Here is a 24306-nt window from a genome sequence, read left to right on the forward strand (position 1 = left end):
TCACGTTCGCGAGCGTGGACGAGGAGGAGGAGGAGGATGGATCTGGGCTGGCGCGTTACGTGGCGCTGGACTTTCGGATCCGCGAGGAGGAGGAGGAGGAAACGCGAAGGTCGATCGAAACGATAGAAAGCTAGGAAACATACACCTTCTTCCCCCTGAGCGTTTTCTTTCCTTCTTCTCTCGTTTTTCCTTCGCGCTTACTTTACCCTTCGACTACTTTAGATTCCAACTTTCGAACTAACGAATGGATAATACTAGTCTGGCTGAAGGTAAGGAGAGGTTTGGTTGATCGAGGTTTATCAACGAGGTATCGAGAGAAAGGGGTACCGGAAAGAAAGTTGGAAAAATTTCGCGATCCGGTTATTAGGAAAGTTTAAAAGTCGCGGAACACCTGTTGAGTAAGAGGAGAAGAGGTTGAAGAAGAGGAAGAGGCTGATGCACGTTCGAAAGGTCGCGAGAAATCGTATCGACGATGTCTGAAACCGCGAGAAACGATCCGTGAATATTTTTCGTTTCTCGTTCGTCCCTTTAAATCGTCCAACTCGTCTCCACCCTCGTCGTCTTTCCCCTTTTTACGTCATTTCCCGCGCAGTTTCGACTCCCGATGCATTCGAAGCTGTTGGGTCTAGAAATCTGGACGGGGTGAAGCGAAGAAATTGAGGTCGGGGCCGAGTGGAGGAAGATCTGGTGGCCCGATGTTTACGAGAGAGAAAGAAAGAGAGACTGGACGAGCCTTTCGGCCTCGTCGTATGGGATTTCTCTCTGCAGACCCTTCGGGCAGCTGCTACCGCTTCGTCTTCCAGACTCGGGGATGAAATCGGAACACCCTGAGGATCCAAAGACCGAGCCAAATGTTTGGCGCGGGAGGAGCAGAGAGAGAGAGAGAGAGAAAAGGGATACACGATTGATGCCATATGGTACGTAAACGAAGTCTCGAGAAATTAGAAAAAAAGGAAAAAGAAAAAGAGAAAGAAAAAGATAGAGGATTTTCGAAACGAGTTTCGAGGGAAAAAAATCGGATGATGAAATAATCGGAGCTGGTCGATTTCGAAAAGATTTTGCAAGTGGAAAAAGATAGTCGAGTAGTCGATGTAGAAGAATTAATTTTGTAACCAGCTTAGAAATTTAAATTGAATTACACATGCCGTGTATATAGATATTATACGCAGATATTATACGTAGGAGTGGTTCGTTCAGTAATTGAGAATAAACAAAGTACGATCGTGATAACCATTTATCATCATCATCATCATCATCATCATCATCATCATCATCACTTAGTGCCAATTATATTAGCAAACGTTTCATATTAAATTTCATTTATTCCCGACCTCGAGTATCGCAACAATTCGAAACTAATTTCAACGATGTTTCGCGCTGTACAGATGTACAGTTGAGATATTGCACGAACGAAAGGTAGGATCGAAACGCGAGTGACGAATCAATGTGTAATTTGTCATGCGAGACGTTTGACACGAGGTAAAACTATTTGATATGTATCTTCGTTCTTACAAATCGCGCACGATCGAGAGAGAGAGAGAGAGAGAGAGAGAGAGAGAGAGAGAGAGAGAGAGAGAGAGAATATTGCGTTCGCTCCAATTTCTCGAATTAAACACGTGGAAAAAACTCGTATTCGCGCGCGTCTTCAACGATCCTTTAATCCCCCCGGCGGACGGGAAACGTCGCCTCTGAGAGGCGAAGCGTCGAGCGATGATCGATCAACGGCGATCGAGGAAGAAATATAAGAATAAAATCAGAACGAAGACTTACCCTGACGGGAGCACGGAAGAGTGGTGCAGTGACGGCATGCGGATTAGCGTGATGGTGAGCGTGGTTATGGTGGCCATGATGATGGTGTCTGGTGTCAGGACCACCTCCTGCAGCCGCTTGTTCGGCCTGGACCGACATCGCCGCGCGGGCCTGTCGTTCCCGCTCCCGAAGCCGGTCCCGTTCCACGCTGAAACCCCAATATTTCATTAAAAATTCCGTTATTATTTCATTAAAAACGATATCATATTATATTAAAAACGACGATTGTCGTTGTTCCTCCAATTTCATCCAATTATCGCGAGTTATATAACAGACGAAATATAATAAAAATCGATCCATTTCTTCCTTGCGCGGGAAAATGAAAAGAGCTTAGAAGGGAGAGAAAGAGAGAAAAATTTCTTTTGAGTTTAATCGATGGATATAAACAATCAACGACTACCCCCCACCTTCGATATCACCTACTTCGAATCGATCTTTTTCGAAAGAAAATTCGCCTCCATTGGCCACGAACTCATCGGGGATCGCGCAAGAATCCTGTCTCTGAGCGGAAATCGGCACGTGACGCACCCTCTCGGAATAACTCTCCCACGTTTTAAGGAATACTTCGTCAACCGTAAAAGGAACTAGGCGCGCAAGGCAAATAGAAAAAGAGAGAGAGAGAGCAGCTGCAGCTGGCGCAAACACCTGTTTAGCCGCGTTTCCGGCTACAACCAAGCCGGGGATCGCGTCACGAATCACCCAGACGAGACACGCCACCGCAGATCGCCAATTATCGGATCGAATCATCCTTCCACGCTCTATCAAAAAGAATCTCTTCTCCTTGTTCTCCTTGCCGCGTTACGAAATCGAGTCAGGGTGACTCTGATGAAACTGGGTCGCGACGACGAATCTGCTTTTCGACCCGATACAACTCCAATTCGATCTCAATGCGGGCAAACAATTACTAATTTCCGCGGATATCGATCCGCCCCGCCAATCCTCCCAGCCGCGTTCATCCACGGCTCACGCGGTTGATGATTTTTCCCTTCCGCACGGAAATACGATGAGGCCGAATCAGAAGATCGGCACGATAGAGCGATGGAAAATTCGAAGGGAAGGATCCATCTATGGGGATGGATTTGGTTGGAGTGACAACAAGACTAGGGCCCAAGGATTTATTACCATGGCGGGGAATCTCGTTCCTTCGTATATATACGTGCATACGACTGATTTCTCGATTACTAAAATGCACTCCTCCCCTCCCAGATTCTCTCGATCTCTTTCTCCGTCTCTTGGAACGAGGACGTGATACTTTCGCGATTGGTATATATATATATATATATTTCCTGATAAAGCGAGCATGCTCGAGCTGGCACGCCGCTATAACGGCGACCAAGATCCGATACGAATATCCGCGTGTACGAATCATCCGCGGTATTGATACGACACATTCGATGTATACGAATAAGTTTGGCGAAAGGATTTTCCACCTCCGTGGAATATTAACCTCTCTTCGCGTCTTTTTCTTTTTTTATTTGAATAATCTCGTCCCGAAAATTCCGGGTAAAGAAACCCAATTCGCCGCCAGATATATACATTGTTATCGAGCGAAAATATTTTTCCTTTGTGAAAAGGATGAGAGGAAGACAAAAGAGAATAATAATAATAATATATAATTTGAGCTTTGATAGAAACGATAGCTGCGATGATTTGGAAAAGAGAGAGTTTTCGTCGTAGCGTTTGCTTTGAATTAGGGCACTCGACCGGAAATATATTCGGAATTTCAACGTTCCCCACATCCATGCATTTACACACCCGAGAAGTGGTAAAGCGTTAGCCGATTTCGGAAGAGAATCGAAACGAAAAGCAAGAGCGGGGCACTTTATCGAGTGTTCGGCAGGTCGCAAAGCCGACAAAGTTCATCGCACTAACGAAGCCTGCGCGCTTTCGTGATTAACGCCTCGGTAAATGGACGGGGGATACGCCATCCTCCGGAATTCCTATTCGCTCGACTCCAAATTTTCCACTCGCGCGATAAACGAATCATTTTCCAACGCGCCGATTCGATCGTCGATTCCAAGTGGTCATCCGTGATTTTACGAATTAAATACAAAAAAAGAAAGAGAAGGAAAAAGAAGGGAAAAAAGAGGAAAAGAAAACAATGGTATTCCGTTCGAGACGAGCTGAACGATCGAGTTCCTTTTCTCTTCTATTTTTGTAACTGAAATACTCGAAGCAGCGACACTAATGGCTACTTTCGATTCGACACGATCTTCTAAAAGTGGAGCAAGTTGTATTTCCAACCGCGTCATCGAATATCTGCCAACGAGTTTTTCGAGCGAATCGTTCGAACGATCCCTGTAGGATAGGAGGAGAGTATCGGCCACGGAAATAATTAACTCGCGTTAACCGCGGTCCATTGGAAATGATAAGGAAGAAAGGACGGGTCTCTCGAGAGACCCCTCGCCATCTGCGATTCGCGATGAACAAACAGATAAGAGGGAGGTCGGTTAATCGACGGAAAGGGAAATCGATAAATCGTCCTTCTTCTTTCTCTCCTCAACGTGTTAACGTACAAAATTACCCTTCGAGTTAACAAACCACTGATCAAAAATACCACTCATTCGTCGTCGGACGAAATATTTTTGAAAAATGTACATTAGAAATGTACCGGTGACTCGTTTTGGAACGAAGATCGATATATCCTCGAACGCTCTCTTCGAAATTTCCCGTTAATGGTAGACTTGTACAAATCGAAAATGTTAAAAATCGTTTGAGAGTATTTTATTATCGCGAGAAGCATGGTGCGACGACTGTGGAGATCAATAGGGTATCGATGGAACGGCCAAGCAACGTGTTTTTTTTAATTAAAAAATCCTGGACCCGTAATAACGATGACGAATATGAACCGTAAATGGAAAACCGTTTTCCCGATTCGTTTCGCGACGAGAAAGCTTCTCTCCCGTTAATCAAAAATTCCAGCCTGGAATAAACAGTTGGCGAGTCTGCGCGACAACGAAACGTCATCCGATTTCCCGCGTTTCGCAAGCGACGAACACGGAGAGGAGAAACCACGGCCGGGTCAGGATCGATCTACGTCAGCAACGAGCGATCGGTGACGCGCTAATTTCCACCACCGTACATAGGTACATAGTACATAAGCTATACTCTATTCTTGAAAACGAACGTCATAGTCGATATTTTAATTCGTCGATACGCGTACAACCGTTCCACGCTGTTTCAGATATCGCCGCCTTATGAATCGAACTATCGATTCATCTAAATTTACTCAATGAACCGGTATTATCGATCACCGGATCTCCGACAATGGCATTTTTCATCGAATACTCGGGAACGGTATTCCGGGAACCGCGTCCGCTTTAACGCGGTGTAAAAATATATTACGGGTTTCTTAAAAGTCGAAAATTCCTCGCAAAAATATCTCTAATATCTGCGTCGAGTCGCAATTCTGGATTCAACTCTGTTTCCTTGCTTTTCCTTCTTTTTCTCTCTCCTTATTTTCTCAATCAAAATACACGGTCAAAAATATTTTATATATCGTAAACATTCGTCGTGGAATGTTGCGGTGAAAACGGGCGATTTCCACGACGCAACGCTTACCCACGTACGTACGTGTGTAAGTGCACGCGTCGCGCTGTTTAGAAATCGGACGAAGTATAGTCGCGCAGCGAACTAGCACGCGAAACAGTGTAACGCACACGCGCGTCCGGCGATGGCGCGCGCGCGCTCACACAAACACACACACACGCACGCACGCACACACGGGCGGAACGGGAGCTGCTACCGTTGCACGCACGTGGCCGTACGTGTGGCGAATTGGATTCGAGCTTAGTTAGCTGCTCTCGGCCGATAAACGACCGAGACAGCGAAAGTATCCGCGCTGGGGGAACGACGAAGAGGAGCGCAAACTCGTTGCGGGGGAGGGGGAGGGAAACGGGGGAGCACGGAGAAGAGATCGACAAGAGATAAAGAGCGATGGACGCGTGTAAAAGAGAGACGAGTCGAAATCATGATGCGCAGAGGAGTGGCAAGAGGCACAGGGAATCTGTGAGTTGTCGCGTTTATTTTGAGCCGGCGAAGGCTAAATGCCGGATTGCGCGGTCGCGAATTCTCGGCGATTCGACGCCTTTTTCCCTCTTGCTCTCTCTCTCTCTTTCTCTTTCCTCCTTTCTTTTTTAGCTTTTCTTCCCCCTCTCCCCTCCCTCCCTATCTTTCTCCCCGCTCATCTCGCAATCGATCTCATCTTCCTATCTTCATTTTCTCTTTACCGCCATCATCCGAGTCCGAGTTCGTCAATCACCAATTTTATTAGGTTATAATCGAAAGGTTATAGGGATAGAAATCGACTTGGGGGAGAAGGGGGAATCGATCGAGAGATTTTTCATTTTTCGTTGTTTTTTTTTTTTTTTTTTTTTTTTGTAAAATTTATCCGTATCCATTTTTCGAGAAGGTAAATCGAGCTTTGAAAATCCCCCGCCCGTCCGAGGGGGATTTTCTGAGAAAGGCCAAGTTTCTCATCGCCGCGAAATCATCTCTCTTCCCGTTGAATCGCAATCGACAAACCCAATGACTCGGTTCCATTGACACTGACACACTGACATCGTTTCACGGTACGACAACCTTCGAAAGCCGCGTTTCGTTCTACGCTCAAGCGCTAATCTCCTTGAACGAATTGAACCGAGCCTCTTGAACCGTGCTCGAAAACCTTCCTCGTTACACGCTATTTCAATCGAGTTTCATTTACACCAGATATTATACAGAATACATTACCGGTCACAGTTTCCCCTACTGAAAGTAGCTTTCGCGGAAACGAGTTTGGTCGAGTTTCGACCGTGTTGTTTCGACGAGCAACCGTTTACATAAACAAACATTCGGAAACACCAGTTCCCTAGTGACGCGACTTGAATTATTAATTGCTCGATAAATACGATAAATCGATCACAAACACGTTCATCTTACTCGACCATCATCTAGAAACGTGAAACGTGATGATTCACCTATGCATTTACGTACACGCGCGAATTATATTAGATCTGGAATCTAGAGGATCTATCGGCTAAACGAGCTTCTGCTTCGAATTATAGAATGGAAGTTACATGCTAATAACGAGATTCAATAACGCATTTAAATCTGCGCATTTAAATTTTTCATTCAAAAAACGTCGATATTTCTTTGTCGACGCATATATTTAAGCTTAAAAAAAATACGCGTTCGATAAACACTCGAAAGAGACGTATAATCGACTTGCTTATGATGCTTTCGATAAAAAAAAAATCCACAGTTTTATCCCCTCTCCCACCCGTTAGCGAGGGAACTCTGGCATTCGAAAATGCTGCCAAAACATTGAAGAGAAAAAAAGCAAAAGTTTTGAAATTAATTCGGACAACCGACCGATTACTAGCATATAACTCGGTCAAAGTTCAAGAACGGTCGGGATCTCTCTTCGTCTCGAATTTTCTTCCGTTCCTGGCATTGAACGAGCCTGACGGTAATGTCAAGTCCAGACGCTTCACTATGTCATCCACGAGTCGAAAACTGAAGTCGCCGAACGGAGAAGCTACGGCTTAACCATTGTCGATAACCATTACATAATGCTCGCTCGATAGCATCGGCTATTGAAAGGAGAGAGAGAGAGAGAGAGAGAGAGAGAGAGAGAGAGAGAGAAACGAGCTATCCACTTCGAGCCTTTTGGCTAAAAATCTTTGCTGTTGAATATTTATTATTATTCTCGGACGACAATTGGATAATAATTGTCGCCTTGAAATATTTAAAAAATATTTAAACGCCATTTAATCGATCGTTTAAAATCGATTTATAAAGAAATACAAATAATTCTTCACCCATTATATTTCCATTGTATTGAAATGGATTTTTTTTTTTTTTTTTTACAAATTTCCATCACGAAAGTGAACGCGCGAAAGCATATTTTTTTCGCTTGTTTATTCCAATTGCGACATATAAATATATTGGCCGATTGACGAAACGATGGACGATTAGGTAGTTAACGACGGAAGATTAACGATCAGTCGTCGATCGACCTTCGACGAGCGATATAATATTTGACGTGTAAATTGCGGTTCTAAAGCGTGGACGGGGTTGTCAGTTAACGTGTACAGGTATTTATATTAATGCAAATGTTTGTAATTTATTTTTTCGATACCCTATTGGTATAATTAAAATAATTATCAACGAATGATAGGAATTTTGCAGGAAATAAAACAAAATAAACGAAATATATAATATGTTCCAAATAATTCGACGTCGATGTCATGGTCATCGTTTTTTTCGTTTTCTACATTAAGAAGAAATTGACATTACAAATCGTTCATATTTTGTTATCGTCGATTAAGTCTTTTATCAAGTCTCTAGAGTTATCAGTTCTCTAATCTCGCCGCAAATTATACCACAATATTCTTGTATCTTTTATAAATATATTTCTCACGATTGCTTAAAGGCCAAAGAATCATACAACAATAGCAACAATTTCGAAAACCCAGTTCCGCTCGTATTCTAGAACATTGGTATTTTGATAACAGCACTCTACCAACGTATCGCACAATTTCCCTTTCCACGTATATGATTTCGTAGCGCGAAGCGTTATCTATTCGTTCGCCTTACAACTACGTCAATTCATTGCGGAAAATTATTGATTTCAATATACATATTTATCGATAATATCTCGTTTGTATACGCGATATTATAGACAAAGAATGGGAAAATATTTGTTGCGTTATATTCAATATTTGTAAGGTAAAATACGATTAATGATTAGTTAATTGTCGTCATCATCATATAAATTTATTAACGTCGAAACGGACCAATGATAATTCGAGGGAATTCGAGCGCGAGATCATGGCTCCACGCTCGATCCAACGTAAACGGAACACGCGTGTGCTCCACTCTGCGGCGCAGAACGACCGATGTTTTCGACACGAGATGATGTTTCTCAGGCCAGTGGACGGCCATTTTTAAAAGGAAACCAAGGCTCTTTGGTAGCAGCGCTCTCTGTCACTTACGTAATCCCAAGTTAGCGCGCGCCGAGTCGAAAGAGCGAGGGAAGAGAAGCACGAGAGTGGAACGAAGCAAGTGCCCTCTCGTCGAAAAAAATATGACAAATCGTGACAAAATTTCTCGACGATCAACCCTGTAAAATTTTGCTACTCAATTCCATCATTCATCGCTTGTATCATTTTCTGGATTAACTAGGCAGGCGGCTAGTGACGTCAACGCGTTACAGAGAAAAGAGAAAGATTTATCGGAGGATAAATCGATGAAGATAAAATCACGATATGGGAATTCTTCACATACATACACACACACACATATATATATATATATAATCGTTTCGAGACAATTAAATTAATTAAACAATTAGCGATAACGTTGATATATCGTTGCAAATTTTCTATTATTTCTTACATTTTATACGATCTCAAAAAGTTCAAATTTTTTTCGAACGAGTCAAATGTCGAATAAATCGCGGTGGGTAAACGCGACTTATTCGACGTTAAACCACCTCGACCATTCGAAGGACGTCGAACGCAAAACTTGCCGCGTCCTCGAGGCTATAAACGATCAATCGTGAATAATGTTCGAATCGAAGGTAAATTCAATGAAACGAAGCTTTCGTACGGTGAAATATTTCTCCGGTGTTATTCCGGTATCTTGGTAAGTAGGTCTTATAGGTAAGAACATGAATCATACCTTGGCACGGGCATATTCTAGAATTGAAATGACGCGTTATCGTTGTTATCCTGTGTAGCACTTGTATAGATAGATAGGCAATGTATACTCGATACTAGAAAAATCGTAAGTCACGTAAACAACGAAACGATCCGAGGTGGATGCGATACTGATGAAGGTAAAGTCCAGCTAAGAAGGTAACGTTCCGTTTGAATGCGAAGAAAAAAAATGGCGACACGTGGTATGACGAAATCGCAATATCTCCGCGACCGAGTGTTCTTGAACATGGCCGCCAACGGACGTTTTTACGCGCGAGCGTCTATCGATAATTTAACGAGAATTTCTACCACGGCGGATCGACTACTGGATGACCGTGCACGGTACGTTTACGACGCTCGTGCCTTGATATTTATATCGAACGAAATCTAGTTTCGTCCGGTGTCGTCGGTCGAAAGTAAACACTGCGCGACTACACAGCCTCGAACCTTCTCAACCAAATTCCCTATTAATCCTGACAAACGTTTCGCTCTTATTGACAACAGTTTCCCCACTATGGAACCGATACGTCCGTCTAAATTTTCCCCACGTGCCCCGCGCGCGTTCCAGTCACGAAATATGCCGACCGGTCACGAAAGTCGTGTCATACTTTCTCCAAAAGTGCTATCGGAAAACTAGGATGTACGGTGAGGAGAAAAAACTTGGAATAACACGCGATCGAAAGGTAGCGTACAATGTTCCACCATGGATATCGTGACAAGGTAATCATTCGTCTCTTTCCTTTTTTTTTTCCGCCTCAGCGTGGAAAATGTCCATCCCACGCGCGATCTATCGCGACACAACGTCACAGAATTATATTTAATTTATCGTTTACAACGAGAAACGAAACGAAATACGATCGCACAAGTTTTTAATACTTACTCACCGTGCGTTCAAGAAAGAACGAGTCGACCAATCGTGGTATCCAAAAATAATCCTGACAAAATTGACTTGTCACTAGAACTGCGATCACCAGAATCACTAGAAATACCGAGAATCGTGTGCGAAGAAACGGCTCGACGGCTCGCCAATGGCGACGAGATATTTGCGTGGAAAAACACTCTCATTCTTTCGTCGAACGCTCAAACGATTCCGCGAGCAGAGCGTCGATCGGCGTTGTTTCGAAGAGAAGCACGAGAGGAGCGGCTAATCCAGAAGCGCGCGCTCCCACTCGTACGACACACACTATGCAACAACCCACCAACAAGATAAACGCACCAACACTTTCCTAAGGTCAACACCTTTTTCCATCCGACAGAACGGTGTCAATCGCGGGAAGGAATAAAATAAACTCGAAACACGAAAATATAACGCACCGATCCCGACGACGAGTCTCCTTGACGCGGCAACATTCTCTATTTACTTGCACTGGTCAGCAGACACACGCGGTTCGTTTTCGTCGAAATTCGACCGAGGATCACGACACTTGTAATCCAATTTGTTTACATGCCATGATTAGAGGTTGAATGTTGCGCAACGGTAACGATGACGTTCACGACATTTACGACGTTGACGACGATGACGAGGATGACGACGACAATGTCGCGGCGATAGGTACGCGACAATACACGAAACGACGGCGACGACGTAGCGCGAGTGTGCACGAGACGATCGTCGACGAGAAACTGGCACCTTCCGGTCGAGACGAGGAGAGGGAGAGGCAAAGGAGCGAGATAGGCAGAGATACACACGTACGCGCGAGAGCACGTACAACGGGGTATACGTGTATGCGCGCGGTTGTACCGAGAGAGCGGGAACGGGAGAGAACGAGGAAGAGCGAGAGAGGAAGAAGGGAAATCGCGACACTAGCGACCACGGGGGCGACTCTCCTGCACACGCTCTTTTGCCGCAAAAGCTCGCGCACTACGAGCACGAGAAAAAAAATATACGCACCGATCCTCTGTGTACGAACCTCCCTTCCCGTCTTACTCCTCTACACCCTCGCCAGCCCGTCGTCGTCATCTCCTCGCTCCAACGATTCTTTCTCTCTTTTTTTCTTTCCGTTTTTCGCTCCTTCTCTCCGATCTATGTACGCGCGTGTATCCACGTATGTGTATATGCGCGCCTGTGCCCGTTACGTGTGTAAAATTCTTGGTGTGCGTGTGCACGCGAGAGACGGAAAGAGAATGAGTGGAACAGAGATAGAGAAAGGTTGACGCGCGAGTGTGGGACAGAGAGGAAAGGTGGAGCGCGAGGTGGAGGAGCAAGGAGCGGAGAGTGAGACACTGGAGTGGGAGATTATCAAAATGGCCGCGCGCGCAACTTACTCCACCTCCTACTCCTCTGCCACCGCCGCCTATTCCTACGCTTCTATTCCTCCTCTTCGGTCGACCGACACGCCGCCTCGCGCGCAAACCGCCAGGCGCATTGCCGCACGAGATATGTATAATAGCAATGGATTACCGTGACACTCGTAACGTTGCTGAGAAGTTTCTTACCGTTTGTGAACCGTCGTTGACAATACGCACAAAGCGGTGGCGGGAAACTGACGACGTACGCGTGAAACGGTTTACTTTCTTTCTTTTTTTTCTTTCTTTCTTTTTTTTTTTTTTTTCATAAAGTCCATCAAATGGAAAAACAGAGTCGCGATGCACGTTCCTCGTGCCTCGTTGGCAATCCAACGTACATAAAAAAAAATTATTTTTTTCTTTCTGAAGAATCAAGTAACTTTCAAGTTTTGAATAAAATCAAAATCCTTAATTTCGAGATTCAAATTTTCCCCTCGACAATATATATCGATTCGCGTCTAACAATAATAATTTAAAGTTTACCCGCGATCGAATGGTAATTCGCGAGTCTGGTCAAGGTACGCGTATCCCGTTTAAATCTCTTTGACATTCGAAACAGGCGTTCCCACACATTTGACTAATTTTCGAACAAAGGACGCTACAACAACCGGACCCGGGTGTGGGGGAAGGGGGTGAACTCGTGCCAAGCCAGTTTTCGGAGGAAATTGGCATATTAATTTCCGATACGTTTTACGGCACAAAAGCCACGCGTATGGAAAACCCCGACACACAACCTTTATGAGAATTTTTATCGACTCGTTTCGAAATCTCTTTTATATACGCCCGTATACCCAACAACGTACGCCCCACTGGAAACCATCGTTTAAAATAATAGCACGGAACGGTCGGATTTTAAATTTAATTTAATCAGCCCGAAAGCATCGCCACCCCTTGCCACGCGTAATGAAATGGCATAATAAACGCGGTCGCCTACGTATCGAGTAATTAACGAAAGAAAGTACTCGGCGAGCCGGCCCAGCAATACAGGGGCGAGGAATTTGGGTTATCGCGGATCGAACGAATTAACTCGTTGCAACCGATTCTCAAGTTCTGGCCGACCAGGGCAGACGAGAGCCGTCAAAAGCTGGCGTCTGTCAATCACGTTAAATTGCCGTGTCGGGGGAAATCCCAACGGCTACGCGATTCAGCTTCGACAAGCATCGCCAACAATCGAACACGCTGTATTCCATCCGATCGGTTAGCTACACTGACCTACGACACGAACGACTGCGTTGTTCTTCAAACAGACGGCGTATATACACCGCGTATCAACGAGGAAAATGCGGGAAACTTGTTTTTTCCTCTCCTTGATTATATCGCGTATATAATGCATATTTTTTATGTTCCTTTTATCCTTCGTCTCGAGTGTTGATCGCTCGAGAGATCCATTCTTTTTTTTCGACGCACATTCGTTCCATTAGGATCGAGCCAAGACGAAATTACAAGTTCAAAGACGACGCGAAACAAGCGGGAATCGAGAAAGAGAAGGTTACGGAAGGAGTAGAGAAGGAAAAATTTGACCAGTCAGCGGACACTGGTATCCCAAAACTTGGCGCGTTCGTCTCTTTTGGATTGCGACGAGGCCGTGCGTCTTGGAAGCCTGTGAAATTCGAGTAAATGCAACGGCGATCGTCGCGGATCGTCAGCGAAATCATGGTCCTCGAAAGAAAATGCAACCACGCGAAACGTCATTGACGACGATTTCGCGGAAATCAAGCTCGCGGAATAACGCTCCGTGAAAAGCAAAAGATAATAAGTGCACGTGTGATACGTATATATACACGTAGACGTAGCCGCCACGATCGAGAGAATGTTGCATCGAAATAAATTGGATACCGAGAATGCGACGCTCGATAAAGGAATTAGTGAAATCGCAATTAAAAAGATGGAATGCATTTTTTTAAGGAATCGAAGGAATAACAACGACGGACGTCGTTGCGCGGATAACACAGCACAAATATCGCTACGATTTTCCCGATGCTTTGTAACGGAGGTGGAAAGATTCGTGGTAATAATAGTCGCCGAAACTCATCTAGATCATCTTAGTCAGTGGATTATTTTTATCGTCAACGGACCGAGTCGAGTTTTCTTTCTCCACCGCGCGAAGCTTCGACATTTCTTCGAGCATCGCAGCACCGACCGACCATGAATTCAGCCAATTAATTCGATATAGCGTGGTCAATGCGGCGGAAGAACCATTCGGCGCGCCAATCTGTTCGATGCGCCATTTACGATCCGTTCACCCCTTTCGCGCTCTTGAAAGGAGACTACCAAAAGAGAAACAAACATTTCGAAAGAGATACAGAAGGATATTCAGATTTGCCAACGCGATTTATAATTAGAACGATTTATAATTTGTTACCTCGTCTAACCGATCTAAGATCGATCGAAAATTGTGAGGCACGATTGGCGCGAAAGATAAATCGATAACATAACAATAATTAATTATTTCATTATAGCCGACACGTGCAACATACATTTGATGTATTGTTCGATAACTCGAACACCGATTTGATCGATCCGATATCGAACAAGAGCATCCAGCGAGGTTGGCGTTCCATTGGCCCAGATAACGCCAAATATCTCCTCGATCTCTTGCTTCGCAAAACTTGGTCGCCTCTCTTTTCTACGGAACGGGAATTCTTTCATCGTAGATGGGAACCATTTTTGGTTCCAACTCGACATTTCCGGCTCGATTAATAATACAACTAATAAATCCATGGACACGAAACGGAGGAAAGATTTCGCGGAACGCGAAATACGCGCGCTATCGACGCTGGTACGACGCTGGAGTACGGGAAACGAGAAGTGGCTTTCGACGATACAGCGCATTGGCAACTCTCAAAGGAGGGAGACACGGCTTTGATGAAATTCAGGGAACAGCATTCACGGTTCAAAGGAAAACCGTAGGGTAATGTCAGGTAATAACTAACGCGAACCAAGGTAGCCCGTGAGAACCGGGGGAGGGAGCGGAGGTGGTGGCATACGGCAAAGGGAACCACCACCGCCATCATCCGCCTTCTTCTCTCCCTCTCTCTCTCCTTTTTTTTCGCATCGCCAACCCATTTCCTGTCCTCCCGCCATCCTTTTCGCCGTGGATACAGAATCTCTCGAAATGACCTACTCGAAACCGACTCTTTCGAGTCGGACAGGACCCGATATAAGGTCGCTGCGAACGGAACGAACGGATCTCGCGTGTCTGCTCTATATCCGGCGAGAGAAAGAGGGAAAAAGCGTGAAATTTCTCGCAACGAAACCGTTTAACCTGTTATCGAATAAACTCTCGCCACCGATCAATCTCAACAGCTGAATCACGATGTACTCGATCGATCGAAACCGAAAGGAGACTACCGTTTTCCGACCATTCTTTTCATTTCTTTCTTTCTTTTTTTTTTTTTTCTAACGATCGAGTCGAGAAATCGTTGCGACGTCAATCGTGTCTGTTCCACAAAACTTTCTTCGCTTTCCCCTAATAACGGCGGAACGAATGGAACGTTCGAGGCAACATTTCCGATTATCGAACAAACAATATTTATTCCGTTAATAGTAAATCTATTATTATTATTTACCTTACTGGCTCCTTCGGCTTGAGAAACTCTAAAATGGAACTCCAATCGAATTCTTTATTGGCCATGATGAATCGATGATGATTTGTGTGTCTACGCTCGATCTAGACAATGTTCAGCAAGGTGTTTGCACAGGTGTATCACACGCTATGATCATCACAATCTTTCCACGCGTTATTTCAAACGTCCAGTGTTCATTAATGAATTCTCGGCATTCTCGAACACCACAGAAGCGGAGGCGAGACGCCGCGGGTTTCCTTCAACTTTCTTTCAGAAGAGGAATTAACCACCGCTTCGACCACCGTTTCGTCCAAGGCAGGATCGTCCAACTTGTCTTTCCTTTTTTTTCTTTTACCACACTTTTTTTTCTTTTTACGCAACACGCACGCAACGAGCGCGATGGCTCGTCTTCCACTTCGATCGATCTACCCGTTCACTCGCAGCCAACCGATTAAGCAAGGAGAGCAAAACGGGAAGACGGGTAAGAATTTGTGTGACTCGCACGATGTCACAAGTACAACTGATTGTCTCTGCAGAAACGAAAGTAAAGATATTACCGTCTCAGGTACACGAAATATCCCCACCCCACCATTCCTCTCTCATGGTGGAAAGATTGGCAATTATACCTGGACGTACCCTCCAAACTACCATCCCTCTCTCCTCGAGCGGCAGCGATGGGGGTGAAGCCAAGCTTTCTCTTCCAAGCTATTTACGAACGTTGTATTCACGCGTTATCGATATATATATACACGTACGCCTAGCACACACGGAAAACGCTCGGACGTATTTATAACGGCGCGTAACGCGTTATCGACCGAATATCATTTTCGCGGCACGAGCTACCACTGCAACGAGCCTCGTTTTATGCTTAAGTGCACTCGTTGCGCTCACACGTGCCACACCGCACCACCACTCACTTCTCCGCCCTACTCTGCCTACTTACTTACTTCACCAACGATTCGCTCTCGAGAAATCTCGGGGTTGATGTTCCTTTGATTTTTCGCGCGGATTATCGTGGAAAGCGGGCAACGGGCCAATTTTCGGCCGGTTCGAGGACGATTCGAGCAAGCTCGCAGACGCGAGGATCGAATTAGTGGAAGAACGCGTGCGGATGATCGTCTCGCGATCTGTCGGTCGAGGCGAAGTGTCGAAGAATACTTTGCAACGACTGGCATGATGATGACTCGGTACACAGAGATAATCCGGGGCGAAGCAACGAGCCATTCCACGTTCGAATACCTATCACGGGTAAACTGCCTCGAGAGGATAAGAAAGGAAGATAATAAAATAACTTTGGGGATAAATATTATGGCCCGCGTTACGGAAGTCTAATTTATCAAGTTTAGGGACGTTTTTAAACAATAAATATGACCTGATCCCGAAAAACGGCCACCTCGGTCGAAAGGTATATAATACTAATAATAAGTTCCAAAGTCCGAGAATGAGTCAGAAATTGACGAACAAAAAGGTAGGTCGCTAAGGATTTTCTATAATACCGTTAGACGTTGAACAATATGTTTCATCCGAAAACATGAATACAAAAGCAAAGTAATTCCGAGTATGCTAATTCCATCCAAATGTTCGAAATACCAGATGTTTGGGGGGAAAAATTTTGCCCTTGGATGCCGTTTCGTGACGTTTTTACATTGCTTTTAATGACAGAGATGCTGTCAAAGTGAAAATGGGGGGGAAAAAGAGAGAGAAAAAAAAAAGAAGAAGAAAGGAACGATCGCTCGCGTTAAAAAAAAAGATTCGCAAGTGGTATTATTAAACGAAGATAAAGAGTTATCTAATTGCTCGGTCGAGGGCAATTAAGGCAACCGCTATTAACCGTGCGGATTGAGTGTCTCGTTGAAAGTATCGTTAATACCGAGGAGCAAACAGGTTTCCGTGCGGGCGATCGAATGGCGCGAACGCGCCGTTGTATTTTTTCGCGATCCCTATATACGGCGAGGCCCTAAACCGTTTTACCGCTCGTTTTTACTCGCCCCGTATCTTCTCCTATTCCGCCCGTAATCGGAAAACTCGCGATAACTTTCCTACGGCCAAACTGTTGCGCCTCACCGCCCCGTGAAACAACCCATTTCCGCCTATGTCTTGCCTCCCGTTTCCCTTTCGATTTCTATCCCGCCACCCTTATTCCCATTAGACCACCTCCTATCCGCGCGAGGCTATGTAGGTTCATGGCCACGAGTCGAATAGTTACCAAACGTGAGAGTCGGTGAGCAACTATCCTCGACCGAACGAGAACAAATGGAACGAGGACTTCTCCTATTCTTTTTTTTTTTTTTTTTACGTTCTCCTTCTTCTTAGTTATGAATTGCACGTCGAACGAAGAAAGAACGAGCGGGCAAACATTCGATGAGAAAATTAAAGGAAGCATAATTCCCGCGATCCATGGATGGATAATGAGCTTCGATTAAGAGAGCGCTCGTTATTTGCGTTATGGGAAATTCTTTTCGGCGGTGCCAACTCAATTAACGAGGCTCGCGTATGCAGGACGAAAACGGAGAGAGGATTATGGCGTTGAAAAGGGGAAGCAGCCAATTTGGAGGAACTAAGCCGGCTATAAAAGACGCGGTTGAAGACGGCTTTTCTACCTGGATCTCCCGATGCGCTCCATCCGGTCAATCTTCGTGAATCATCCGTGGAAGCTAAAGTTGGAGAACGAGCATCGAGAGGCATCGGGAGAGCGTATACTCTTCCGAAAAATTTCGCCGCGATACGATCTCTCTGCCCGCTTTGAATGAACCAACCAACCGGCCGGACGTTAACCCCCTCTCCTCGTTCTCTCCCTCCACTCCCCTCCGTCTTGTAACGCGATACCGTGGCAAGTGCGAGCGGAACAACAAACCGTGCTCGAACTAAAATTCCTCCTCGCCGATGCGAAATCACTCGAGGATCACGCACGCGTGATTCAACTTCGATCGTTGTCCACGCGTTTTCCATTATCTGCCCGGCCGCGTATTAAACCAGGCAGACAACCTGGTACCGGAGAGGAGAGGTGTTTTCAACTGTAATTTCTCTCGTTAATCTTCCAATTATATTACACGCTATCCGCACGGAGGAGGTTGACGAGAGGCGCGAGTAACCTCGTGGCAACCGGGAGGACCTCTGCAGGCGTCCTATCCAATCGTCGAACGTGCGCACGCGAGCAGGGATTCCGTTTTACCCGGCCGGCCAAGAATTTAATTACGATGTCATAAAATAATTGTTCCGTAATTACCCAGGAACCGGTAAGTACAGGTAAACGATAATTACACCCGTTCCCGTTCAACGTGTTCCAAAACGTAACGCGATACACCGGGCGAAACGTGGTGACCTCCAACTTTATGTGGAACACGCGCGCGTGGGCACTATGCCTGGGGGAGGGGGAAAGGCGGGGTGGATCGCGTGACAGAGCGAATTACAAGTTCGAAACGTTTAAAATTCGACGCTCTCGCGGTTAATTTTCACTTACGGGGAAATCGAGCGCGGGTCTCTCTGGAACGTCGCTTCGACGAACGTCGCGCACCATGCAAATTGGCAACGATCGAATTAGTCCGGCGAGCAAGACGGAAACATCGACAGCTGTGCAACGGCCGATTCGCGGCCAATTTGGTGGGAAAAGTATACCCGCATAGCACGGCGAAGAAAAGATTGCAGTCATCGTAGAGACGAAGGAAAGATCGTAGGGAATCGATGACGTTTAACCAATCGATGGAAGGGTAAGGGATGATCGAAATCGAGCAGCGTTCTTGCTCGCGAATCGTGCGAAAACACGGTATAAATTTAAAAATTAAGATTGCACGCTTTTAACCGACAATCACGATAATCGATTCGGATCAACGAATCGAGGCAAAAGGAAGAGGCCTCGAATGAGATTTTGCACGAGCGGTGCAAAACCACCGGTTCGAGCCCTTAATAATAGCAGGGACCGATATTTCCATTTGGGTTCGTAAATAGAATAGTCGTGTCGTAAAACGGCGACTCGAATGATTATTCCATGATTTCTTTTATCGATACTTAAACACCTGCTTAAACGTGGAGCATAAAATAAAAGTTGAATTTTCAGGTATGCTCACAGGTAGGTGCACAATTAAATAAAAGAGAGAGAATAAAGGATTGGTCGAAAAGTATCGAATTAACGCAACGTCGAAAGTCATTAGTACGAGAAAAATGGATTCGGTTATTCGGAATTTCTAAATCGTTTCCCGGATAATGATTCGAGTCCCGTTACCTACGCTTGGCGCAAATCCTGGATTAACCAGGAATAAGTAAGAATAAAGATCCAATTGAATCGAATATTTTCGACCGTATATTCTTTCGAGCCATCCATTAACCATATACGATCGAACAAAACCTTAGAATTATTCTACATCCTTTTGAATCGTTAACGATGGAAATTCAAGTTTCACGGAAATTATTATTATTATTATTTTTTTTTCTTCTTCCTTTTTTTTTTTCTTTTGTTTTGGAACACTGAAACGATCGTTTGCGGCGAAGCAAATACGTTTGATCGTCGCATGAACGGCGCTGTTATCGAGACAAAGGGAAAGCTTGATTCGATAAACATTTCCTCGTCTCCCTTTTTCGCGTCCATCTGTACTGGCATACGGACACGCGCGTGACACGCGAAAAAGAAGCGTCCGCGAATGGAAAAGCGATACGAGTACGTTCCCTCTCTCCCTTTTTTTTTTTTTTTTTTTTTTTTTACCTTTTCTCTTCTTTTTACCCCTCCTCTCCTTTTCGTATCCTTCAAACGGGATACGAAACGGCGTTGATAGAACGCGGCGAATACACGGTGGTGGCAACTGAACCGTCCCATAAGTATCAATTGCAGTCCGAATTAAACAGCCGGTCCAATTAAAACATTATGCATCGCATCGCACGAGACACCCGTGGTACAAAAGGATAACGAGACTTGTCACATCGCGACTCACTCTCTCTCTCTCTCTCTCTTTTTTCCAAAGTCAGAGGGAAAACTCGGAGAGGAAAATTTTCGTCGAACCGGGGGGGAAATCTCTTTTACGTTTATTACGATTCACCCCTCGTCAAAGGCAACTCGCGAACGCTGATTTCCAACAATTATCCGAGTATGTCGTTTCCAAGCTATTCGATCGGAAATTCGTCCCGATCCCGTCGTTTAATAATTTTTCTTCCCACTGAAAATTTTGAAGCGTGCGATCGGAGGACGGTTCAAATAAGCCGAGCGGGGGTTAGGGTTTAATAAATAAACGATTCCGGGCTAGAACGCCACAGACGGAGGTTAATCGACGGAGAAGATTGCTATGAAAATATTTCAAGCGTGCACCGGCCACGCTTCGTCTCTCTCTCTCTCTCTCTCTCTCCTCGTCGACGGACAACGCCGAGTTTCCTCAACGCCTATCCTCCCCTTTCCTGCCTATCCTACCTACACCCTGAAACAGGGTGGCGAGATTTTCATCCCGAGCCGTTCCTCCGCGATTCTCCATTATACCTCCCACCTTTGACCAACGGTACTTCTGGTCACGAGGTAAACGAACCGGGATAACGTGTCTCTGAGAAATCTTAGGATTCGCGGAACACCACGACACCTTCGCTCGGCCGATCTTTCTCCTCTCGATCATCATCGTTCCGTGAAATAATTACCGGTGATATCGCGATTCCACGATTTCGCGATGCATTGTTATTTCTCGCGATCGGTGTCGACAAATTTAAACCGCATTAATTAGTAGCTCGATCGATAATGACAAGGGGCGATAATTACGGGATGGAGGGCGGCAAAGGGGGGAAGAGAGAGAGAGGACGGAGAACAAGGGGTTTCGCCGATGAAATGGAGTAATATCGATTTCACGCAACCCGTAGAGAGCAGGAGGACGATTCGGTGCCGCTCTCTCGAATACGCTCGAAATGAAACATCGCGCTGCAATCTATTCCGCCTTCGTTCGAATCGTTACGTTTGACTTTTCCACTTAAAGGTTACGTTCGCTCTTCTTCCCGTTCACTCTTCCGCTCCGCTACTCGAATATCTCGAAACCTGCCCACGATGTGCCACCTACGCGTAATCCAGATACCTGTTTTTTCGGTACATCTCTTTCGAAACAGGAGGAGGAGGATTCGCGAACGAAACCCCATGTTTCCGTTTATCACGGTCAGATTCAAGAGGCGTTTTTCACCCCATTTCTACCCACGCGGGCCTCGTGCACACCTACGATACACGTGAAAGAAAATCCCTGGGTCGCAGGAGGGGCGCGCGCGATGTTCTCGAACAATCGGAGAAAAAACACGAAGAGAGAGAGGAGAGGCTATAGCCGTTGGTTCGATTAAATAAAATATAATCGCGTATGATACTCGGGCGAGATCGATATGGAAGAGGCGCAACAACCTTTCATCTTCCCCCGTAACTTTTCTCCCTACACCCTACACGTTGAAAAATCGTCCACTTTGGCCGCCGTTCCATTATAGATTCATCGTGCACGCGTGCGAGCATCGTAAACCTTTCGCGGTCTTTGTTTACTGGAATGGTAACGGAATTGCTCCGTTTCCGGGGAAATATCCATGAATAATACCGGCCACCCCGTATCTTGCCAACCCGAGCTCGGCAGCTACGTTTCCCCCGCGAATCACATCGTGGATTACCCGATCACGTTTCCCAAGGATTTTTAAACGATTTTTCACGCGGCCCGCGCCACTCCGTCTTCTTCTCTCACACACACGCGTGAAAATACCCTCCCGAATCGACTCTCTCTCTCTCCGCCGTATATACTCGTAGTATACAACTCTTCTATATATATATACACACACGAGATACTTTTGAATCTGACTCGCGAGGTGAATCGCTATCGGCGCGCTTTTATTTTTATTCGCCGTCTTCTCGGACAATGGACGCGTAAAACTAATCAAAGGTTGATCGACCGGAAGACTACAATGGGCGAATCGTGGAGCAAAGGACAACGAACCAAGGTTGGCGCGAGATCGATCGTCGATGCGTAATCCGATTGTCATTGGTCGGCCGACGAGTACATATCCCGCCGCGAGGTGAGCAGGTAAGGAGAATACGGAAAGGCGAATATCGAGTATAACTTTGAGCTTCCGAAATTGCGAATGACGTGGATCGGCGAGGATTTGCTTTTATCAATATGCCTTGTCACCTGCACACAACCTTTATCGAACTCGAGTTATCGAAGGAGGAGGGAGGGAGGGTCGAGGAGGTAGAAACGGAGGAAATCGAGGTGGAAGGAGGATCCGCTAAGAGTTAGTTGTACGGTACGCGATCATTGTGCGCGTGTGTCACGCGCGAGACTCGTAACTCGGACAGAGGAGTGAATACACGGCGGCGTAACCACGTCGAATAAGACGGATTTTATTCCATGAATCAGAGCCTCGTAGACAAGTTGGCTCGAATCGTGAAACAAAGGGCTTTTCTCCGCTTGAAAATGATCAATTATTAACGCGGCACTAAGCTCTTCCCCCCTCCCCCTCCCATTGTATTCCGTCAACATTAACGACGACATTCATCGTTCGAGTAATTAGATGGATATTAGTCACCGGAGAGGCTGACAACAATCCGCCTCTTCCAAGAAATCTGCAATCCCTTTCTCGAAACGAGGCGTTGTTTATCGGAATAAATTCTTTACGATCGAAACCGAAACCATCTCGAAACATTTCCCGGTATCAGATTTACCATCGATGCGTAGCCCGGATCATTACCCTCAATTTTATCCGAAACGTGTCACTCGCCTAAGTCGTGAATCATGGGGTAAATAATCGATTTCATCGTCGTTGATTTTCCACTCGACTCGTGCTTCCGCTCGAACTACGAACGGAACAATATCACCACGTTCCCGTTTACAGGCCGCGCGCTTAAAGTCGCAGCAAGCTGGGTGGCTCGCCTCCACCCGTGGAATTCGAGGATAATACGAGGTGGCCGCGCGTGGTTCGATCGAGTCACCAAAATTAAGGAGCGTAAAGGTGCGCGATTGGAACACGCGACGTATTTCCCGGGGACAATTTTACGCGTTCGGTCCGAGTATCGCGATCCTTATGCACATCGACGAACGATGTTTATGTCCGACACGGTGTTTGCAAATACAAAGGCAGGTAAATGCGGCCGTGCTAAGCGGCTGAACACGTTACACTGCATTACAAATCGCGCGGAAACACGGCCGCTCTTGCACGCGTGTATGCACGCACGCATACAAACGCGATCGGTTGGCAACGCTGCAAATGCGTGCCCTCCGAACCAACTCTCTCTCTCTCTCTCTCTCGCGCGCGCACTTTTTCCCTCCTTCTAATTCTTTCTCTCCTTCTCTCCACGCTTTCGTTCACCTCGATGCATACCAGCTGCCTGCTTTTCTAAACTCGTACGCGACACCGCAGAATCGCATAAAGAGCGATTCTTTCGATTCCGCGTACGTCTTCGTGTTCGCGGAGTTTCCGTGAACGTGACGACAAATAACTATATACCTCGATAATTGTTCTCCCTAGGCGCGCTGTTGCGATTGCCGGTAACGGAGAATCCCGATTTTTACCAAGGCCTAGAGAGGCCACGAACGGTATCACGGGCACGAAAAACCTCGGAACGCGGAATGAAAAGGAATACTGGAGGGATATTTACTGTTACATAAGTTGTTTGTTTCGGTTGAATAAATGATCACGGTTCTTCACCGAAAGCTGGCGATATCCCGTGTGTGTGTCGATCCATGAAAACGCGATACGATCGAGAATCGTTATGCCTAATAATGGGATCACCATCATCATCATCATCGTGACGCTAATCAGTGTCGGGGATCGAGAGATTTAATCGCGCAGGGAGACGCGACGCGGGCGAGAAGCACGAGCCGTGAAATTAGAGAGGCGAAACAGAAACTGGAAGAGATACGAGATACGATTCCGGGGGATTGAATTAGATCTCCGTTGCTGGTCGATAGCGGGTAAATTTGCGATAATGGTTGGCGAGATTTTATTATATAGACGTTCTCTCCTTTTCTCTATTGCATCCG

At 45.7% G+C, this 24306-nt stretch overlaps 1 protein-coding gene across 6 annotated transcripts in view; it reads right to left on the reverse strand.

Annotated features, from left to right (window-relative positions):
• The window catches only part of lilli (AF4/FMR2 family member lilliputian), a 112488-nt gene that overhangs the window by 61654 nt on the left and 26528 nt on the right, over window positions 1-24306 (reverse strand). For 4 of the 6 annotated variants that reach the window (XM_086906779.1, XM_086906778.1, XM_086906780.1 and 1 more), the window contains one exon: window positions 1771-1957. In XM_086906779.1, the coding sequence (XP_086762905.1) occupies window positions 1771-1957 (187 nt within the window). Of the gene's footprint in view, window positions 1-1770; window positions 1958-9474; window positions 9581-10375; window positions 11117-24306 lie in introns of those variants that run through there. The other 2 variants (XM_086906783.1, XM_086906782.1) reach the window with 2 other exon arrangements.

Source organism: Apis florea, unplaced genomic scaffold (assembly GCF_048593485.1).
Source record: "Apis florea isolate Af1SG1 unplaced genomic scaffold, ASM4859348v1 contig_2495_pilon, whole genome shotgun sequence".
NCBI classification, from domain to species: Eukaryota; Metazoa; Arthropoda; class Insecta; order Hymenoptera; family Apidae; genus Apis; species Apis florea.